Here is a 20585-nt window from a genome sequence, read left to right on the forward strand (position 1 = left end):
GCAAAGATGAAATTAACAAACCCTTTGAGGTGTGATCTCCACCGACTCTTTTTAAACTATGCTTCCTGGCTAACACTGTGTCTCCCTACACTAGGTAGTGGCGAGAAAGAAAAAAAGAGGCTACCCACTCAAAACAGCTCCATTTGCATCCCCACACACTGCTTTTCTCCCTGCAGGGGTGGGGGGTGGGGAGGGAAATGTGGCTTGGCACATTTCTCATTTCCCAGAAATAGCACTCGTTCCAGGAAATGTCAGCAACTGCTACTATAATCTTTTCTCCTAGGGACGGAAAGGGAGATAGAACAGGGAGGCAAAGATGAAATTAGCAAACGCTTTGAGGTGTGATCTCCACCGACTCTTTTTAAACTATGCTTCCTGGCTAACATTGTGTCTCCCTACACTAGGAAGTGGTGAGAAAGAAAAAAAGAGGCTGCACAGTGTTTTCCTTACTGGGCATTTCCCCACTCAAAACAGCTCCATTTGCATCCCCACACACTGCTTTTCTCCCTGCAGAGAGAGTGTGTGGGGGTGGAGGGATATGTAGCTTGGCACATTTCTCATAAGTAGCACTCCGCTTTTCACATACTCCCCCCACAATTTCCACATATTTGTTTATTACTAAATTTCCAGGGTCTGGAATATCCCTACAACTCTCAGAGTCAAACCAGACGAGACAAAATACACTTGAGTTACACTCGAATTACACTCAAATACATGCGAATTACAAAATACACTTGAATTACCTGTGTAATTCGAGTGTATTTTAATTCGAATGTATTTTATCTCATGTGGTGAGACTCTCAGCCTCATTGACAAGGCAAATTCCAAACAATTAGATCTCTTCAAGAATGATGGTAAAATAGAAAATGGGAACAAGACGAAAATGTATGTGATCAGAGTACTGAATGAAAGAATACAAATGAAACAACAGAGAGTCCCTACAGCACGACTGACTGAGAGCCAAACTACAAGTGTTGCATGACACAGGTTGGACATATGTCAGCTTCCCTCAAGTTTTGATGGGAAATGTAGGCAGCTTGGCAGAATGTTGGACAAGTGACGGTTGAAAAGTCCATTGGATAGCAGTCGGAGAGCCAAGCTGCAAGACCAGGACGCCTACATTTCCCATCAAAACTTGAGGGAAGCTGACAAGTGTCCAACCTGTGTCATTCGTCACTTGTAGCTTGGCTCTAAGGGGCATTACTGGAACAAATCAGTGAGGGAGATGATGGGGGGGGGATTACGAAGCCTGAAAGAATTAGAAATTATTTTGTCCTGTGTCGAAATCTCAGTGAGTATGGTGTCAGGCAAAATCATGGAGGAGATTTCCACAAATGAGGTGCCACAACAGAGAAGTCCCTGCATACTCCTTTCTCTTGAAGATATGTTCGGGTGGGTAGCCATGTTGACCTGCAGTAGAAGAGCAAGATTTGGGTCCAGTAGTGCCTTTAAGACCAGCTAAATTTCAAAGATCTGAGCTTTTGACGAAGGGAGCTCTGACTCTCGAAAGCTCAGACCCTGAAAATCTAGTTGGGCTTTAAGGTGCTACTGGACCCAAATCTTATACATCCTCCTCTTCTTTCTGCAAATGAGGGCGCAGAAAGATTAAATGTTGGCAGCTCATATGGGAGGAAGCCAGTCTTTCAATACCCTGGTCCTACACTGTGTAGGGCTTTGTAGGGAAGGAATAATGCCCAAAAGCAAATCAGCAGTTCTGTTACCCACCCAAGCAAACAAGCTACCAGTCTTGCCCTTGCATTTTGCAAAAATTGAAGCATCCAGTCTCCAAGGGCAGTCCATCATAGATTGCATTGCAGCATTCAAGCCTGGCTTAAAAAGAGAGAAGCACTCATATTTTCAGAACTCCTTGCACCTACCTGTGCAATCTAGTATTATGGGGGAGGGGTGGTTAATAAACCAGATCAAAAGATTTCATATTCCAAAAAATGCCCATTTAATAAACATAAACAGCATCCACTAACAGCAGGACTTGAGTCCAGTGGCACCTTAGAGATACAGTGGCACCTTTGTGGAACATTGACATAAGTTTTGAAGCATTAACATTGGATAGTTTTATTTATTTTTGAATGTTTTATTTAAGTTTTTTATTTGCTTAAATAATAAAGTTTATTATTTTTGATTTTAGAGTTTAGAATTTTTTTATTTTGTAGTGAATTTGATTATTTATTAGGGTAGAATGTGGAACCTCTTTTTGGATACTATTTATCTGGTACGGGAGCTTTTTTTAATAGGCTGAAGTGAAATGTGGAGTGGATTTGTTTTAGATTTTTTGGCAGCTTTATTTTTACAGTTATTTTATTATTATTTTTGGCAGGAAAAGGTTCTAAGTATTTGAGACCCAATTTTTTTACTGGGTTGTTGCTAACTTTTTAGCAGTGGGAATAGTAGTACACAGAATAAAATGTGCTTGTTTAGAGAATATGTTTATTATTACTAATATTTTTTGAAGAAGGTAGGTTAATGATAAAGTTTATTGAAATTACTGCTTATGGTCTAGGAGGAGTTTTTAAGAGTTGCAACAGTTTCAGGGGTTTTAGTTTTTTTATTATATATATTGGATAAGAAGATATATATTGAGAGACATTTTGTCTTGTGTTTGCCTACCAAAATTGCTTTTGCATTAAATGAAGAGTTTTTAGGTAGCCGAAGTGATTAGCAAGTTTCGAGTCATGGCATTGCTCCAAGATTTTTTTTAAAAAACTGTGTGGAATGTAGCGTTTACCTTTTTTGTACCAGCTGCTATTTTTTGCTTGTTTTAGTTTGGCTTTGGGCATGCTGCTCCCTTCCTTTTTAGTTTTAGCTTTTATTTTCTCTTTCCACTCGGAGAGATTAGGTTTTGGGTTTATGTGCATTTTTGCTGCTTGGCTGCGTGTAGTTACCGCCCTTCCCAGTTGGGCTGGTGAAAAAACTGTGTTGATTATTTCCTCCCTCTGACTGTTATGTTGGGGCATGTGTGAAAGGGCATTTGCTAGGAAGTTCGACCGCCCCGGGAGGTACTTTAACGTAAAGTTGAATTGGAGAAGAATTTCACCCACCTTAATTGCTTAGCATTTAGCTTTTGTGGGATGCGTAGGGCTTTTAAGTTTTTATGATTAGTTTATATTTTAAACCGTATTTGACCTTTTGCAACCACGTTTTTAAGTGGTGAACGCTAATTTTACAGCGAAATACTTTTTTTTAATATACGCTTTAACTATATTTAGTTTTTGAAAAAAAATTGGACAAGTATGCGCAGGGGTGCAATCTCCCATCCCCCCCATTATTGGGCTGTAATAGAACCTCGGCCACCGCAGTGTTGCTTGCATTTATTTGCATTATGAACTTACGGTTCTCATCCGGGTGTTGTAACATCGGCTCAGACACAAATTTCCCTCACCTTGAGCAGTGTAGACTTTTTATTGACCTGCCGTCTGGACTTTTTTACAGCAAATCTATCCCATTTCCTGGTGGTGGGAGCACTTCCTCCTTGGCGGCGAGTTTCTCCAGTTCTCTCGGACCTTCCTCGGCATTCAAGCTGGTTTTGGGTTGTCCGCGCTTCGGAGACAACTTCCTCTCCGGCAGTTTAGGGGTTCAGGTGGGTTTGGGGACTTTTTGGCCTTTCCCCTGAAATGGTTGTTTTAGGGGACATTATGCGGGAAAGTGTTTAATCCCCCCACATTGCAGACATAGGCCTTGTTTTTATTTTAGGTCTTTTACCTCCCTCCCAGCTCCTGGGACCCTAGATGTTTGCGCTCGGCCCCTGCCGGTAGCTGGTGTTGGCCTCCTCGCCTCAGCAAGCTGCTGTATATTTATTAGCTTTACTATTTGCATTTTATTTTTGACTTTACACGCTAATTGGATCCAACCCAACAAAGCAGAGGGGTCGTCCTGCATTAGTGAATGATTTAGTAAGTCAGTATTTATTCCATTTTGGAATAACTTAATTTCGACTTTTTTCTGGTAATTCGGACATTTAGTGGCTAGTTGCCTGAATTTAGTGGCATGTTTTTTTATTGGCCGGGACCCCTGCCTGATGGCTTTGAGTTTAGTTTTCACCCTTTCTCCCTCCATCAGGTCTTTATATTGGGCTTTTAATGCATAAATGAAAGCATTTAAGTCATAATTTAGGCGCTCCCGTATTATGGAGGGTTATGTACTATTCCACCGCCACACCTCCTAGCTGGGATTTTAAATGAGTTACTCGACTGTGTTCTGACAGAAACAAATGTCCCCAATTGTTAAAAAAACTTGATAGCTTGCACAATGAAGAAGCCTAAGTTTTGTGGGTTTTCATTGAATGCGGTGTCGAGTTTGATTTATTTTAGCAGCAGTTCCACCGCGGGAGCCTTTGGTTCCCGATACTCCACCAGCTGATAAGGGTAGGTTGTGACCCAGTCCCAAAATGGGTATTGGTTGAGTCCTAGCAGGGTGCTTTTTTGGCCCACTTCACAGCATTCCTCCATGTTGAGGCTGGAAAGCCGGTGCTTGCACTCTCTGACTTCTGGGAGGGGGGTACTATATTAGCTTTTCTGGCCCCCCTGGGGCAACGAGTGGCAAGTCCCCTGGGAACTGTCCCAATCGTCTGGGAGGTCTCTCTGGCAAGTGACTTACTTGCCCTCCTGCAAGAACAGTCATAGAAGTGATTTGTGGTTGAACCGGTTGGGGTATCCTCTCCCTCCCTGGGTCCACCCAAGCTGCTCGTGAGACTCTCACAGCCGCCCCCCCCATGGCTGAGCAGCTGCCCCATCTGGAGCAGGCACATAAGGGCCTGGTGGCCCAGGTACTTGGGTGACACAGTCTCTGCAGACTGCCATTCTCATGGAACTGTGTGCCACTGTGCTGCTCACGACTGGCGGGGCAATCCAAGGTTGGGTAGGTGGAACACTAATGAGTGACCGCGAAAAATGTTCAGGGAGTATCAACACAGGCCCTTCCCCAGATTCCTCTGGGGCCCCAGGTCTCACTGGTTGATTCAGCATTTCATTTATCTGTTGTGCCGCCTGCGCCAGTTCCCCTCGCATCCAAGTCACTTGAGCCTCAAGTGCTTGGTAGCGATTCTCCTCTTCTCTGGTTATTTCACGCCCACTCACTGAGGGCCCGGGTGAACTTGGGTGTTGCTGAACACACCGGTGGAGATTTTTTCCCCCATTCACTTTGTAATGTCCAGGCATGGGCTAATTCTTCCTGGGGAAAGTTTGGTGGCTGCCTGAGGTCTTGCGGTGTCTGAGCCCCCCTTGGGGTTTCCAGCCTGGCCACATCTTGGTAATTACTCGAGTCCCAGGAGCTTATATCATCCTTGCCAAGGTAGTCCCCTAAGTAGCCTTTCCCCTGTAATTGTATATCTGGCAACACCGGCTGTGCTGCTTCCCTGTGTAGCATGGGTGGTTGCGACAGCCAGCCCCGGCTCTGGTTATTTAGTCCAGTTGCAACTCCCATCCCATCCGCTGTGGCGTCCTCTCCCACTGGGGATAATCCAGGGTCCCCTAGCACTGGTACTTCCTCAGTGGTTAGAGTACGTTGGGCGTCTGTCATGCCTCTCATCCAACCTCTATTAAGCCCTGTCAATGCCGCAGCACTGCAGCAACTGGATTGTTCCATGAGGTAATCCTGATGGGATGCCATTTTGGCATCTGAAGGGAAATTCGGAGGGGCCTCCAAGCCCCATGGCAAAGAACTCTCCCGTTTGGAGGGGACAATTACATACTGTCCTGATTCATCCCACTATAGCTCCTGCCCATTGGTGGTTATGCTCACCCCTCCCCTTCAGAGAGGGGCTGAAACGTTCTCCCCACGTAGTCCTTTATGGGCACCCACTTTGGTTCAATCTTGGGGGGTCCAAGGTGCCCATTGCCTCAGGATGACCCGTCTCCATGGGATCGTCCTGAGCTCTGTAGCAGTCCTTACAGACACTGCCCCTATTCCCAGTGGCAGATCTGGGTGGGTAGTAGGGTCCTCTGGCTCTATCAATCCCAGGTTGGGTGGATCAACGGGAAGCCAGTAGCCATCCTCCCAAGGGTACAGGTTCAGAGGAAAAGATGATTCTTAACAATATGTCAGGCTATGGAAGACAGGATATGGTGAACCAGATTCTGGACCATTGCAGCAAGAAACTCAGGCTTTTGAGTAAGAACATAAGAACATAAGCAAAGCCATGTTGGATCAGGCCAGTGGCCCATCCAGTCCAACATTCTGTCACACACAGTGGCTAGAAATCCAGTGCCATCTAAAGGACTGTCAGTGAGGCCAGGACACCAGAAGCCCTCCCACTGCCTTCCTTCCAGCACCAAGACAACAGAGCACCACCTCCCCACAAAGAGAGAGTAAATGGTTTTATTTTAAAATCTCGGCTTTGTTATATGTATGTCTATAGGATAATTAGAAGCAATAAAAAGGCTTCTGGCTGTACACGGGTCCCTTGTTAAGAATAACGAATTGAATACAGTACACTCTCTAAATACCCACTCCCTGCTCCCCCTCCCCTCTAGACCACAGAGTATAGAAGCAATAATAAGACGATGGGAGTAACATTAGTGTAGAAGTTTTAAGACCGTGGCGGCGAGCCTTAAACGCAAGATAACGCTGGGTTCCCAGGCCTCTGAAGCACTGGAAGCTGGAAAGCAAAAGTTAAACGGGTGCAAAAGGACATTGCAACACAACGGCTAAGATACAAAGCAAGAGCTCAATGGAATGGCTGTGGGGAACTGTAATGACAGAGGGAGTGCAGACAGAGTTCAGGCAGGTCCCCCCCCCCGCTCCATTGCTGAAGCAATTGATTGAAGGTGCCTGAGTGTCTAGCTTCCCAAACAGTGGCCAGTCGCAATGAACAAGGCTTACGATGACCACTTGTTCGGCTGGAATGGCGCCTCACAAACGGTCTGTTTGCGAGCAGCTGAGTGGCCTGTTCGTTGTTTTTTTCTGTTTGTAATGCTGTTTGTGCCCATATCTACTAGTGACCCCTATTCTAGATCATGAGGTTGATTTCAAGGCAAAGAGCTGGCTGGGGCTCTAGCCATACAGAAAGCATGTGTCCTATTTTCACCAGAAGGACCCTGCAGCCAGTTCTGGAGGGCCTGTTTGAGCATTGTTTGGAGGAAAGAGGGGCAAGGACATGATGTTGGGTGGAGGGATTCCACTTTTTCCCTTTTTCTATCTCTCCCAGCCTTCCCTACTTTTTGTGTTCTTGTCGTTGTTTCTCACTTAGACTCATGGAAAGTGATAACCACACCAGCCATCCGGATTTCCTCCTGCTAGGTTTCTCCACTCGACCAGAGCAAGATGGCCTCCTCTTTGCTTTGTTCCTTGCCCTGTATCTGTTGAACCTGTCCGGCAACCTGCTGATTATCCTTCTGGTCCGGTTCGATGCCCAGCTCTTCTCCACTCCCATGTACTTCTTCCTCAGTCACCTCTCCTTTGTGGATGTCTGCTTCACCTCCACCACCATCCCCAAGATGTTACACAATCTTCGTGTGGGCCGCAAAAACATTGCCTATGCCAGTTGCCTGGCCCAGATGTATTTCTTTATGGCCTTCGCCATCACCGAGAACTTCCTTCTGGGCACCATGGCCTTGGACCGCTTTGTGGCCATCCGCCAGCCTCTACACTATTCCATGCTGATGAATCCAGTCCGATGCCATCTCATGGTTTTCATGGCTTCTGCGCTGGCCCACCTCCACTCCTTCGTGCAAACAGTCCTGATGTCCCGGGTCTCCTTCTGTGGCCGTCGCCACATCCACCATTTCTTCTGTGACTTCCAGCCCTTGATAGTGATGGCATGCGCCAAGAAGCACCCTGGTGAGATGTTGAGCATCTATGGAGGAGGCACCTTCACTATCGGCAACTTCATCCTCATCCTCGTCTCTTACGCTTTCATCGTCCGAACTGTGCTTCGACTGCCCTCGGCCCAAGGCCGGAGCAAGGCCTTCCAAACGTGTGCTTCTCACCTGACCGTGGTCTTTCTCATCTATGGATCTTCAATTGGGGTCTACTTCCGGCCCGTCTCCAGTTACTCTGGGGACTCTGGGGACAAGGGCAAGTTTGCCACTGTTATGTACACGGTGGTGACCCCAATGCTCAACCCGTTCATCTATAGCTTGAGGAATGGGGACATGAAAGCCGCCTTCCACAGAGCACTGGAGAGACTCAAGGGAAGTGGCCACAGGAAGTGATACCTTGATGGGAAGGACCTGAGGGGGAGGAAGTGGGTGGGGACGCTGGATATTTGTACAACAACATACAGCGATAGGCAGCCATCATGGAGTGACGCAAGTCCCTGAATTCTCCAGGGTGTCATTTAAGAATTGTCAAAGGCTGTGTTTCGGACTCCATTTGATTGTTCATCGGGCGGTGTCCGGGCCAAATCTATACACACCTGTTGCTGTTTCTGGTCAAATCTATACACATCTGTTGCTATTTATAGTGCTATCAGCTTTATGTTCTGGGTATAGATGCCAAAGGCTCAAAAAAAGGAATACTTTTACCTTTAAAAGGGAGATAATTTTAACCTGCATTGAGAATATTGCTTTAGCTATTATTCACTGTTTAGGAACCACAACACAGGCTTCTAAAACACATTGTGTTCCCCCTCACCTTTCACAATTTAAGCTTCGATATATTTATTTATTCTGATGACGATAATAACAAGAACAAAACCATTCCGTTTTTATACCACCCTTCAGGACAACATAATGCCCACTCAGAGTGGTTTACAAAGTATGTTATTATTATCCTCACAACAATCAGCCTGTGAGATGGGTGGGGCTGAGAGAGCTCTGAGAGAGCTGTGACTGACCCAAGATCATCCAGCTGGCTTCATGCAGACAAGGGGGGATTCAAACCCAGTTCTTCAGATTAGAGTTCTGCCACTCTTAACCACTACACCAAACAGGCTTTTTTGGGGGGTAGGGTGTCTCAGATGCTTCGCTAATGAGTTGGGGACCATAGACTTCACCACTATGTTGCCTTTCATATTATCTGTAGCTTTAAATATGTATTCCTATATACTACCTGTGCTTCATGTTGTCTAATGTCAGTCCTAGAATTAATTATGTTCTCTTTCAGCCGTTCTTCAAGCCCATACTGGATCCTTGCTATTGTTCTGTCTTTGTATAATTGTATTTATGCACCCTATGGCATTGTTTATGGAAATGTGCTTGACACTGTATGGAAAAGTACTCGATACTGATTGTACTAATCTCGCACCGTGTAATCCTCCTTGAGTCTCAGTGAGAAAGGTGGACTATAAATGGCATAAATAAATAAATAATAAATACACAAATACTTAAATACATAAATAAATTGAGAGGATTTTTAGTGAATCCCCCCCCTCCCAGAGTGACATGTAACTTCTGTGCATAGTTTGTGTACATGCCTCCCCCACATGTGCCTTTGGCCCCCACTGGCCAGGTATATGGGAGATGAGCAAGGACTGGAGGCAGGGGGTCCCCCACTCCCAGCAGGGGGCAGTATTCCTAGGATCCAGCCGGTCATCTTATATACTAACAGCCAAGTGCCCCCACCCTGTAGATACATAAATCTAGACATCAGATGCTTCTGCAATCTTGGGGGATCCCTCAGGGTTGCAAAAAAAATAGGAACATTTAAAAAGGGGGAGGATAAATCCCACCCAAAGGACTTAGTGCATGCGCACTTCTGAGAAATGATGTTATCTCGTTGGTCATGGGTGTTCTCCTGTGCTTTGCGCAGGACCAATTCTGGCTCTTTGGGGAACAAAATTGGCCTCGGAGAAGCACAGGAGCATGCCTGTTGAGAGTATGCCCGGTGTGCACTTCCCTGAGTTGCCTGCCAGTGGTAGGGGATCACCAGGGGGGTTGCTACCTTCCACCAGTCACCAGAGATTGGCAGGCAACCAGGCAAGCAACCCCCACCCCAGGCCCAGGGAGGGCCAGCTCTGAGCCCAGCAACTTCCAGTAAATAGGAAAAGGGGGAAGGGGAAAGGGTTTGGGGGAGGAAAGGTAAGGGTTTTTGATAGGGGAGGGGGAATGCTCGGGGTGTTTGGGAGGGAGGCAGGAGGGAAGGGTATTTGCCAAGAGGGGAGGGTAAGGGTGTTTGCTGGTGGGCAGGGTAAGGGTGTTCTGGGAGGAAGGAAGAGTTAAAGGGAAAGAAGGAAGGATCCTTTGGAAGGGGGAATCAGGAAAGGGTCTTTGAGAAGGGGGGGGACAAGGAAGAATCTATGAGAAAGAATGGAAGAGAAAGATCCATGGGAAGGGGGGACAGGAAAGAATCCTTAGGGAGGGAACAGAGAAGGGTCTTTAAGAAAGGCGTCCCAATGTGTCTCCCTCCCTCTCCAATGTCACCCCGAGACAATCTTTAATGTTTTCTTGTGGACCCCCCACTTGTCAAGACATCTAATTCTCAACGTTGCCACTGGAGCTCTGGTGCTGTCTGTAGACTAGGCACGATCTATAACATGACGGCCTTTTTGTTTTGTTTCCATATTTTAAAAAATATATGAATTCACAAAGAACCGTTTAAAATCATCTGGATCCGACTTTTACCTACTCCTGACTTCTGGGTCTCTCTCTTTTTGTCTGCTGGGTGAGCGCAAGGAAATTTTTTACTGAGTAAGCAAGCACTAAGGAGATTTTCATGTGCTACGGTGTTCATGAAACTGCGTGCATGTGTGCCCACATCTGAAGACAGGGTGCCAAAGCCTCTTCCATCCCAGACATTAGATATTGCCATTGAAGCCTGGAGCTGAAATAGGTGGCAGTTCTTTGAGACCCCTCTTGGCCATTCCCTTGACCCAATGGTTCTCAGCAGATGGGGACACAAAACTGGGTCATGGTGCTGTGGTAGGTGGGCTGTGAGGCCAGAAAGGAGAGAAGGAACAAGGTGAGATCAACCTGGGCTTGCCTCTACAAAATACCCTTAGCTCTGTAAAGGTAAAAGTCGTCCCCTGTGCAAGCACCGAGTCGTTACTAACCCATGGGGGGACGTCGCATCACGACGTTTTCTAGGCAGTTGTACTCTAGAAAGACTATCTTTTCAATTTATACTAAATACCTGAAGGATCATCTCTCCCTAAATATGCCTGGGCAGCACCTTACTTCTTCTCAACAAGATATGTTGTCGGTGCATCCCATCCATTGTCGAAGGCATGTTCTACAACAGTCCCGTCTTGAGCTTTTCCAGTGGCTGCCCCACAACTGGATGTTTGCAGAGGTCTGCCAAGGCTGCAAAACAGAATATTCCACAGAGCTTTGGGGTGCAGCGTCAATCTGAGAAAAGGGTGGGGTATTATACGTTTGGTTATTAATATTTATTTATTTAATAAATGCTGTAAAATAGATGGCCCTGACTTGGATAGCCTTGGTGAGCCTGATCTCTTTAGATCTGAGGGCCAAGCTACACATGACGAACGACACTTGCCTGGCAAGTGGATTGAGTGGAGGGCAAGTGAACAGGGAGAAATACACTTGCTGTTCAAGTGTCATTCGTCATGTGTACCTTGGCCCTCAGAGGCTAAGCAGAGTCGGCCTTGGTTAGTAATTGGATGGGAGACTGCCAATGAAGACCAGGGCTTCAGAGGCAGGCAATGGCAAACCACCTCTGTTGCTCTCTTGCCATGAAAACCCCACCAGGGGTCGCCATAAGTCAATTATGACTTGAGGGCAGGATTTCATTTGTAAAATAGAAGAGGGAGAAACAAAGCTTGCCACTCTGAGCTACTGGGAGGAATGGTGGAATCAAAATAACTGCAGAAATCAGGATCCTAAACAAAGGGAGAGTATCACGGTAATGTACAAATAAACAAAAACAACCAAGCCGTGAAATCTAACTAATGAGTGTCTCTATTGTAAATCAATCAAATTAAAGCAACATTATAGTCAAATGAAGCAAGATAAACAGAGAATATATATACACACAGTGTAGGTGATTACAGAAGGCAAAGCATCATATATAAATAATTGAAATATAATTCAACAGGATTTCCTATACAGTATTAAAGTGCTATGTGCCTAGAATTGACCAGAGGTCTGAACAGTAATCACCAAAGTCCCAGTAAGTTTATGATGAAACAATGCCAGAAGGTCTTCAGTGCAGTAAGTTTCTATTGGAGAAACAGTTTATATTATCTCATATGAAGACAGTGATAGGCGGCAATGAAGAATGGATACACAACTGCGACGGGAAGCCAGCAATCTGCCCGTTTCACCTCTTCATCCTGGCAGTCGTTATATCACAGGCCACGCATATACACCTCCACTAGTCATTTGATATTCTTTTAGCCTTTAGCATCTGCCTTCCATTTTGGCACGTTTGACTATAATGTCATACAGTATATACAAATGATAAATTAGATCCTAGTATAAGAATCCCCAGGCCACATCTCATCCCAGATGTCTCGCTGTTCCAGACAGAAATTACTGAGTGGCAGTAAAACATATACAAGGATGGATATCCAATCTAACAGGAATCAGAGTTAAAATCAGGTACAGTAAAGCAACTCAGATGGAATCAAAGACCTGTCCAATTAGGACTGCAATGTTACAGGTGAGGCCTATAGTGTGGCCACACCCCAAACTCTTTGGACAGTCCCTACCTGAGTCTACCCCTCATTCTGTCTTCCCAGCCCAGCTCCACACCACGGCCGGTAATCCTTCGTCCTTCTCCTGAAACTGACCCAGCAAATCCTGGTCCTCGTTTCAGTCAAGCACTTTGGCAGCACTTGGCTACTGGTCAACATATTGCAATCTTGGCTAAACTGGGAGAGTGGGTGGAGGAGAACCAGCTGAAATCTCCCTGCAAGTTTGGCATCTCGGGGTGAAGGGGCCGTTGAAATGCCCCTGGTTCTGATGAATCACGAAACTAACAAATCGATTTGCAGAATCGATTCGTGGAAATTCGTGGTTTGCAATCCGTGAAACATGACGAAACTCGAACCTCTAGTTTCGGGGTTTTCCTCGTTTCGTGCCCATGTCTAATAAGAAGCCCCCAGATGTCTCGTTGTTCCAGACAGAAACTACAAGGATGGACATCCGACATGACAAGAATCAGAATTAAAATCAGGCACAGCAAAGCAATTCCAGATGGACTCAAAGACCTGTCCAATTTTGACTGCAATATGATCGGTGAGGCCTACAGTGTGGCCCCATCCCCAGGTTCTGCTAGGCCTTGTCTTGCATACCTGGGTGACTGGTGTAGTTCCACCCATTCCTAAATGTCCAGGATCTGAGCTTTTGACGAAGGGAGCTCTGACTCTCGAAAGCTCAGACCCTGGAAATCTGGTTGGTCTTTAAGGTGCTACTGGACCCATATCTTGCACCCCTCCTCTACTTTCTGAAGACGAGAGTGCAGAGAGATTAAATGTTGGCAGCTCATATGGGAGGAAGCCAGTCTTTCAATACTCTGGTCCTACACTGTGTAGGGCTTTGTAGGGAAGGAATCAGAGCTCATGGGGAATGTGCCGGAACGCAGTTCTGGCAGTTCCCCGCCCACCTGACTCTTGGCCATTTGGGCCCATTTCGGCCTGGATTGGGGCCGAAATGGCCTGGATCGGGCCTCAGCAGTAGCCTGATCATAATCATTTTGGGTCCCTTTTCAGCTATTTTCAGCCCCTTTTTGCCATTTTGGGCCCAATTTCGGCCCTGAATGGCCAGGATTGGGTCTAAAGCAGCCAGGATAGGTGATGTCAGGGGGTGTAGCATATGCAAATCAGTTATGCAAATGACACACTTCCGGCGATAGCAAGGGGTGTGGCATATGCAAATCATATTCCCATGACACACTTCCAGTGATGTCAAGGGGCGTGGCATATTCTAATGAGTTATGCTAATGAGTTCCTCCAGCTCTTTTTCTACAAAATGACCTCTGGAAGAAATAATGCTCAAAAGTAAATCAGCAGCCCATATAGATGAGAAAGGACGTCGATAATGGAAAAGAGATTAAATACCCCAAAATATTTTAAAATCATAAGCTGTATGCTCTAAACCCAGCCCTCTTCAACCCACGAGTCAGAAGCCCTTAGGAGGGTCACAAAGCCATTCCTTCTAACGTTAAAGCCGCTGCTGTTTTTCTGCCGTGTGGACGGTCCGGCTGTGCAGCATGCAAGGGCGTCGTGTCTCCTGCCCTCTCTTGGTATGCATGCTGAGAAGAGCAGCAAGATTTTGAGATGAGGTCCCTCCGTGGCAGGGAAGATGGCTTTGAGTATGGGCTTCTTTGGAGGCGTGTTGTGTTGCCTGGTGTTGCCGGTGCCTGGCTGGTGCTTCTTTGTCCCCATCTCTTTGCATCTGCTGCCCGTGCTCCTGGCCTTGCCGCCCATGGGCCTGGCCTTGGGTCTGGAGCGCAGAATTTAGCAAACAAGATTTCCCCAACACTGATCGGTTTTGCTAACAAGCCCCCAGATAAATGTATCCTCTGATGTACCCGTGGTCTCATGAGACTCTTGACTGCTGTAGTTCTCTTCTAGATGTGCAATCAGCTCATAAACCCCTCTTTTATCCCAACCTGGTTCTTTTCTCCCGAAGACGCATCATATTCCACTCCCCAGATTTTCGATGGCCACCCTGATTTAGCACTGATCTTCTGAGCATCTGTAGGAGCACAAGAGCTCAGAGGTTAAAGCTGAGAAAAAGGCTGGTGAAGGAGCTTCGCGCAAGCAGGTAAGGAGGGGAGTAGACCTTAGGGTGCTGGAACGGAGCTTCTCAAGCTGTTGGAAGTCAGCTCCAACTTCTAGATTTACACTTCTTAGTCCTCATACTTTCATGCATTAACAGCAGCCAAGTGTCAGTCATTTATTAATCCATCATGCTTTTAAATGGATGAGCGCTTAAAACTTTTTTACCAGGTCTATGCACTACTACTTACTTAAACAGCTCTAGGCGAGTGGCTTGAATGTCTGCACTGAGTCCATAGAAAAGGATTTGAGGTGAGATCTGTGGCATTATGTCAACAAAGGTCCATTTGCACACGCAACCATCAAAAGATTATCCTAAATGTGCTAAGCAGCATTTAGTTTAAAAGAAAACCAGAGGAAAAGGTATGCATTCATTCAAGGATATTTTCCTCGATGGAGTCAGTTTATTGCACAAATAGAAATGGTGTGGTCTGAGTCTGGCTGTTTTACTGCTGACTGGCACATCTGTCCACCTGAAACTAATTTCATCCAATGTTGCACTAATCACATGAGTAGACCATTCTATTATTCCAGCCTTCCTCGAAGGAGTTTAAGATACATACTGCTGATGAAATAGCAAGCCAGCTTCTCTCATGATCAAATTCCTCACCATTAAAAAAACAATTCTTATATTTGGAATTTCTCTACATGAGACATCTGACACATGAAGAACACATGTCAGGAGATGCAATGGTATCCGGGAAGGGTAGTTTTAAAAGACAGAGCTGGCGGCAGGGCAAAGGCTTTGCTATACACTGGAACTGTGTGAGGGGCTATGAAATGCCAGAAGGGAAACCAGTCCATTAGAACCAGGTCCAAGCCTGTCTCTGGAAGGCAGCTCCAGCCCATTTCCATTCCTCACTGCCCTCTGGTTGCCATCCCACACAGTTTTAAACTGGAGAGGTGAAATTGATGGAGCAAAGATGAAATTAACAAACCCTTTGAGGAGTGATCTCCACCAACTCTTTTTAAACTATGCTTCCTGGCTAACATTGTGTCTCCCTACACTAGGAAGTGGTGAGAAAGAAAAAAAGAGGCTGCACAGTGTTTTCCTTACTGGGCATTTCCCCACTCAAAACAGCTCCTTTTGCATCCCCACACACTGCTTTTCTCCCTGCAGAGAGAGTGTGTGGGGGTGGAGGGATATGTAGCTCGGCACATTTCTCATTTCTCAGAAATAGCGTTTGTTCCAAGAAATGTTGGCAACTGCTGCTTTAATCTTTCCTCTAATCTTTACTCCCTCCACAATTTCCACATATTTGTTTATTCCACATATCTGTTTATTACTAAATGTCCAGGGTCTGGAATATCCCTACAATTCTCAGAGTCAAACCAGACGAGACAAAATACACTTGAATTACACTCCAATACAGGCTGATTCCCCAGACGTTGGATAATGCACTTTCAATGCACTTTATCAACCGTTTGAGGTGGACTTTTTGTACCGCACACACAAAAATCCATTCCAAATGATCTATAAAGAGGATTGGAAGTGCATTATCCAACATGTGCGGAATCACTCACACTTGAATTACCTGTGTAATTCAAGTGTCTTTTAATTCGAGTGTATTTTGTCTCCTGTGGGGAGACAGCCTCATTGAAGAGGCAAATTCCAAACAAATAGATAACTTCAAGAATGATGGTAAAATAGAAAATGGGAACAAGGCGAAAATGTATGTGATTGGACTACTGAGTGAAAGAATACAAATGAAACCAGAGAGAATCCCTAAGGCACAACTGATGGGCATCACTGGAACAAATCAGTGAGGGAGAGGATGGGGGGGGGGGAATTACGAAGCCTGAAAGAATTATAAATGATTTTGTCTGGTGCCGAAATCTCAGTGAGCATGGTGTCAGGCAAAATCATGGAGAAGAGTTCCACAAATGAGGTGCCACAACGGAGAAGATCCTGCTCTTTCATTCCTCTTGAAGATACTTTCAGGTGGGTGGCCGTGTTGACTGGTAGTAGAAGAGCAAGATTTGGGTCCAACCTTTAAGAGCAGCTAAATTTCCAGAGTCTGAGCTTTTGACGAAGGGAGCTCTGACTCTCAAAAGCTCAGACCCTGAAAATCTAGTTGGTCTTTAAGGTGCTACTGGACCCAAATCTTGCACCCCTCCTCTACTTTCTGAAGACAAGAGTGCAGATAGATTAAATGTTGGCAGCTCATATGGGAGAAAGGCAGTTTTTCACTACCCTGGTCCTACATTGTTTAGGGCTTTGTAGGGAAGGAATAATGCCCAAAGCAAATCAGCAGCCCATATAGATGCCTTAATACTGGCAAGTTTTGTTCTGTTACCCACCCAAGCAAGCAAGCATGCTTACCCCTGCATTTTGCACAAGTTGAAGCATCCAGTCTCCAAGGGCAGTCCCTCATAGATTGCATTGCAGCAGTCAAGCCTGACTTAAAAAGAGAGAAGCAGACTCATATTTTCAGAACTCCCCACCCTCATGCACAATTGACTATTATGGGCAGAGGCAGGTTAATAAACCAGGTCAAAATCTAGTATTATGGGGGGAAGTTGGTTAATAAAGCAGGTTAAAAAATTCCATATTCCAAAAAAATGCCCAATTTATAAATATAAACAGCATTCACTAACAGCAGGATTTGACTCCAGTGCCACCTTTGAGACCAACAAGTTTTTCAGAGTGTAAGGTTTCACGAGTCAGAGCTCTCTTCTCCCCACACAAAAAATCATTCAACTCCGCCTTACACATTGAAAATCTTGTTGCTTTCCAAGGTACCACTGGACTCAAATCCTGCTGTTCTCCTGCTACCCACATAAGCATCTATTAACTAGTAGTTTTCATTTCAATTCAAGATGGAGAAGGATGGATAAACAGAAGGCTCAAAATTGATATAACTTGGTGTTCAAGGAAGGTCGGTGATAGAAACGTTATGTTCAGGTTGCTAAAGGCTAATCAACCAGGGCACTCAAGAACCCTGGTCATTTTATAAAGGTCATTAAGCTATAAGAGGATGGTTCAGGAAGGGGATCAGTCTAAGCCACTGTGAGTGGTATATATTATCTATTTGTTTTGCATATTATCCTGCTCTTACTGCTCTCCTTTGGCAATTCCATTTTCTGCACTGCTTGATGTACCACTTCTGTTATTTTTTGGCAAGTTTTCTAATTTTGTTAATCCTAGTCCTGTTGCATTGCTTATTAGAGCTCTCATAGGATTTGTCTGCATAGTTTTATACCTTGAGTCTCAGTGAGTAAGGAAGTCCACAAAGGAAAACAGATTAAACACCCCAAAATATTTTAAAATCATAAGCTGTATGCTCTAAACCCAGTACCCTTGAACCCACGGGTTCAGAAGCCCTTAGGAGGGTCACAAAGCCATTTCTTCTAACGTTAGAGCCGCTGCTGCTTTTCTGCCGTGTGGAAGGACCGGCTGCGCAGCATGCAAGGGTGTCGTGGCTCCTGCCCTCTCTGGGTATGCGTGCTGAGAAGAGCAGCAAGATTTTGAGATGAGGTCCCTCCTTGGCAGGGAGCAGGGTTTTGAGTGTGAGTTTGTTTGGAGGCATGTTGTGTTGTCTGGTGTTGCCAGTGCCTGGCTGGTGCTTCTTTGTCCCCATCTCTTTTCATCTGCTGCCCGTGCTCCTGGCCTTGCTGCCCATGGGATTAGAACTCTGGCTGCCCTTCCCTCGCCGCATGGCTCTGGTGTCGCATATCTGCCTGTCATGTGTGGCTTCTGGTTCTGGAAAGGCGGGTGACCCCTGCTCTAAATCATGAGGCTGACTTCAAAGCAAGGAACTGGCTGGGGCTCCAGCCATGCAGAAAGCCATTGCATGCACCAGGACAAGTGTCCTATTTTGCATCGGAAGGACCCTGCAGGCAGTTCTGGAGGGCCAGTTTGAGCATTGTTTGGAGAAAAGATGAGCGAGGGCATGATGTCGGGCGGATGGACTCCCGTTGGTCCCTTTTTCGATCTCCCCCAGCCGTCAGTATTTTTGTGTTCTTGTCCTTGTTTCTCAGACTCATGGAACTTGACAACCGAACCAGCCGTCCAGATTTCCTCCTGCTGGGGTTGTCCACTCGGCCAGAGCAAGATGGCCTCCTCTTTGCTTTGTTCCTTGCCCTGTATCTGTTGAACCTGTCCGGCAACCTGCTGATTGTCCTTCTGATCCGGTCCGATGCCCAGCTCTTCTCCACTCCCATGTACTTCTTCCTCAGTCACCTCTCCTTTGTGGATGTCTGCTTCACCTCCACCACCATCCCCAAGATGTTACACAATCTTCGTGTGGGCCGCAAAAACATTGCCTATGCCAGTTGCCTGGCCCAGATGTATTTCTTTATAGCCTTTGCCATCACCGAGAACTTCCTCCTGGGCGCCATGGCCTTGGACCGCTTTGTGGCTATCCGCCAGCCTCTACACTACACTTTGCTGATGAATCCTGTCCGATGCCATCTCATGGTATTCGTGGCTTGGGCACTGGCCCACCTCCACTCCTTCATGCACACCGTCCTGATGTCCCGGGTCTCCTTCTGTGGCCGTCGCCTCATCCCCCATTTCTTCTGTGACTTCCAGCCCTTGGTAGTGATGGCATGCGCCAAGAAGCACCTCAGCGAGATGTTGAGCTTCTTCGAAGGAGGCACCATCATCATCGGCAACTTCATCCTCATCCTCATCTCTTACGCTTTCATCGTCCAAACTGTGCTTCGACTGCCCTCGGCCCAAGGCCGGAGCAAGGCCTTCCAAACGTGTGCTTCTCACCTGACCGTGGTCATCCTCTTCTATTGCTCTGCAATTGGGGTCTACTTCCGGCCCCTCTCCAGTTACTCGGGGGACAAGGACAAGATGGCCACTGTTATGTACACGGTGGTTACCCCAATGCTCAACCCCTTCATCTACAGCTTGAGGAATGGGGACATGAAAGCCGCCTTACGCAGAGCACTGGAGAGACTCAGGGGAAGTGTCCGCAGGAAGTGAAACCTTGATGGGAAGGACCAGAGGGGGAGGAAGTGGGTGGGGACGCTGGCTATTTGTACAATGACATGCACTGACAGGCAGCCATTTTGGGTCGTCTCACAAACAAACTCATGCAAGGCCTTGAAAACTCTATTCTAGGATGCCATTTAAGGTCAATTGTCCAAAGTTGTGTTTCTGACTGCATTTGATTGCTGTTTCTGGTCAAATCTATATACATCTATTGCTATTAACAGTTTTGTGTAGTGGTTAAGAGCGGCAGGACTGTAATCTGGAGAGCCAGGTTTGATTCCCCACTCCTCCGCTTGAAGCCAGCTGGGTGACCTTGGGTCAGTCTCAGCTTCTCGGAGCTCTCTCAGCCCCACCCACCTCACAGGGGGATTGTCCTGAGGATAATAATAACACACTATAAATCGCATGTTGTTGTTGTTATATGGTTTTTATGTACTAGGTATGCTTGCCTGAGGCTCAAATACCATTACCTTAAAAGTGTAAGCAATTTTCACCTGCATTGAGAATATTGCTTTAGCTGTTATACACTATAAAGGAACCACAACACAGGCTTCTAAAACACACTGTGTTCCCCCTCTCCACCTTTCACAATTTAAGCTACGATATATTTATTTATTCTGTTTCACTTTAGAATGTCTTAATTCTACAGATCCAGAGGAGTTAGCCGTGTTAGTCTGTAGTAGCAAAATCAAAAAGAGTCCAGTAGCACCTTTAAGACTAACCAATTTTATTGTAGCATAAGCTTTCGAGAACCACCGCTCTCTTCGTCAGATGCATGGAGGGCTGGGAGAACTGTGATTCTCGAAAGCTTATGCTACAATAAAATTGGTTAGTCTTAAAGGTGCTACTGGACTCTATTTTATTTTAATTCCACAGACACATCTGACGAAGAGAGCTGTGGTTCTCGAAAGCTTATGCTACAATAAAGTTGGCTAGTCTCGACGGTGCTGCTGGACTCTTTACGATATCAGGATATCAGGACCAAACAAAAATCCTAAAGCATCG

At 46.0% G+C, this 20585-nt stretch overlaps 1 protein-coding gene across 1 annotated transcript; it reads left to right on the forward strand.

Moving 5' to 3' along the window:
• The first annotated feature begins 7205 nt into the window (after window positions 1-7205).
• Window positions 7206-19571, forward strand: LOC129346512 (uncharacterized). The gene is made up of 2 exons (XM_055003856.1): window positions 7206-8161; window positions 18617-19571. The coding sequence occupies exons 1-2, from the start codon at window positions 7206-7208 to the stop codon at window positions 19569-19571; spliced, it is 1911 nt and encodes a 636-aa protein (XP_054859831.1).
• The last annotated feature ends 1014 nt before the right edge of the window (window positions 19572-20585 follow it).

The sequence above is a fragment of the Eublepharis macularius genome, chromosome 19 (assembly GCF_028583425.1).
Source record: "Eublepharis macularius isolate TG4126 chromosome 19, MPM_Emac_v1.0, whole genome shotgun sequence".
In the NCBI taxonomy this organism is placed as follows: Eukaryota; Metazoa; Chordata; class Lepidosauria; order Squamata; family Eublepharidae; genus Eublepharis; species Eublepharis macularius.

What these genes read in the sequence shown, in the direction of transcription:
- LOC129346512 (XM_055003856.1), top strand. Translation starts at nt 7,206, where the DNA reads ATGGAAAGTGATAACCACACCAGCCATCCGGATTTCCTCCTGCTAGGT. An exon ending in AAGGGAAGTGGCCACAGGAA is followed by an intron (nt 8,162 to 18,616) that starts GTGATACCTTGA and finishes CTTGTTTCTCAG; the next exon opens with ACTCATGGAACTTGACAACC.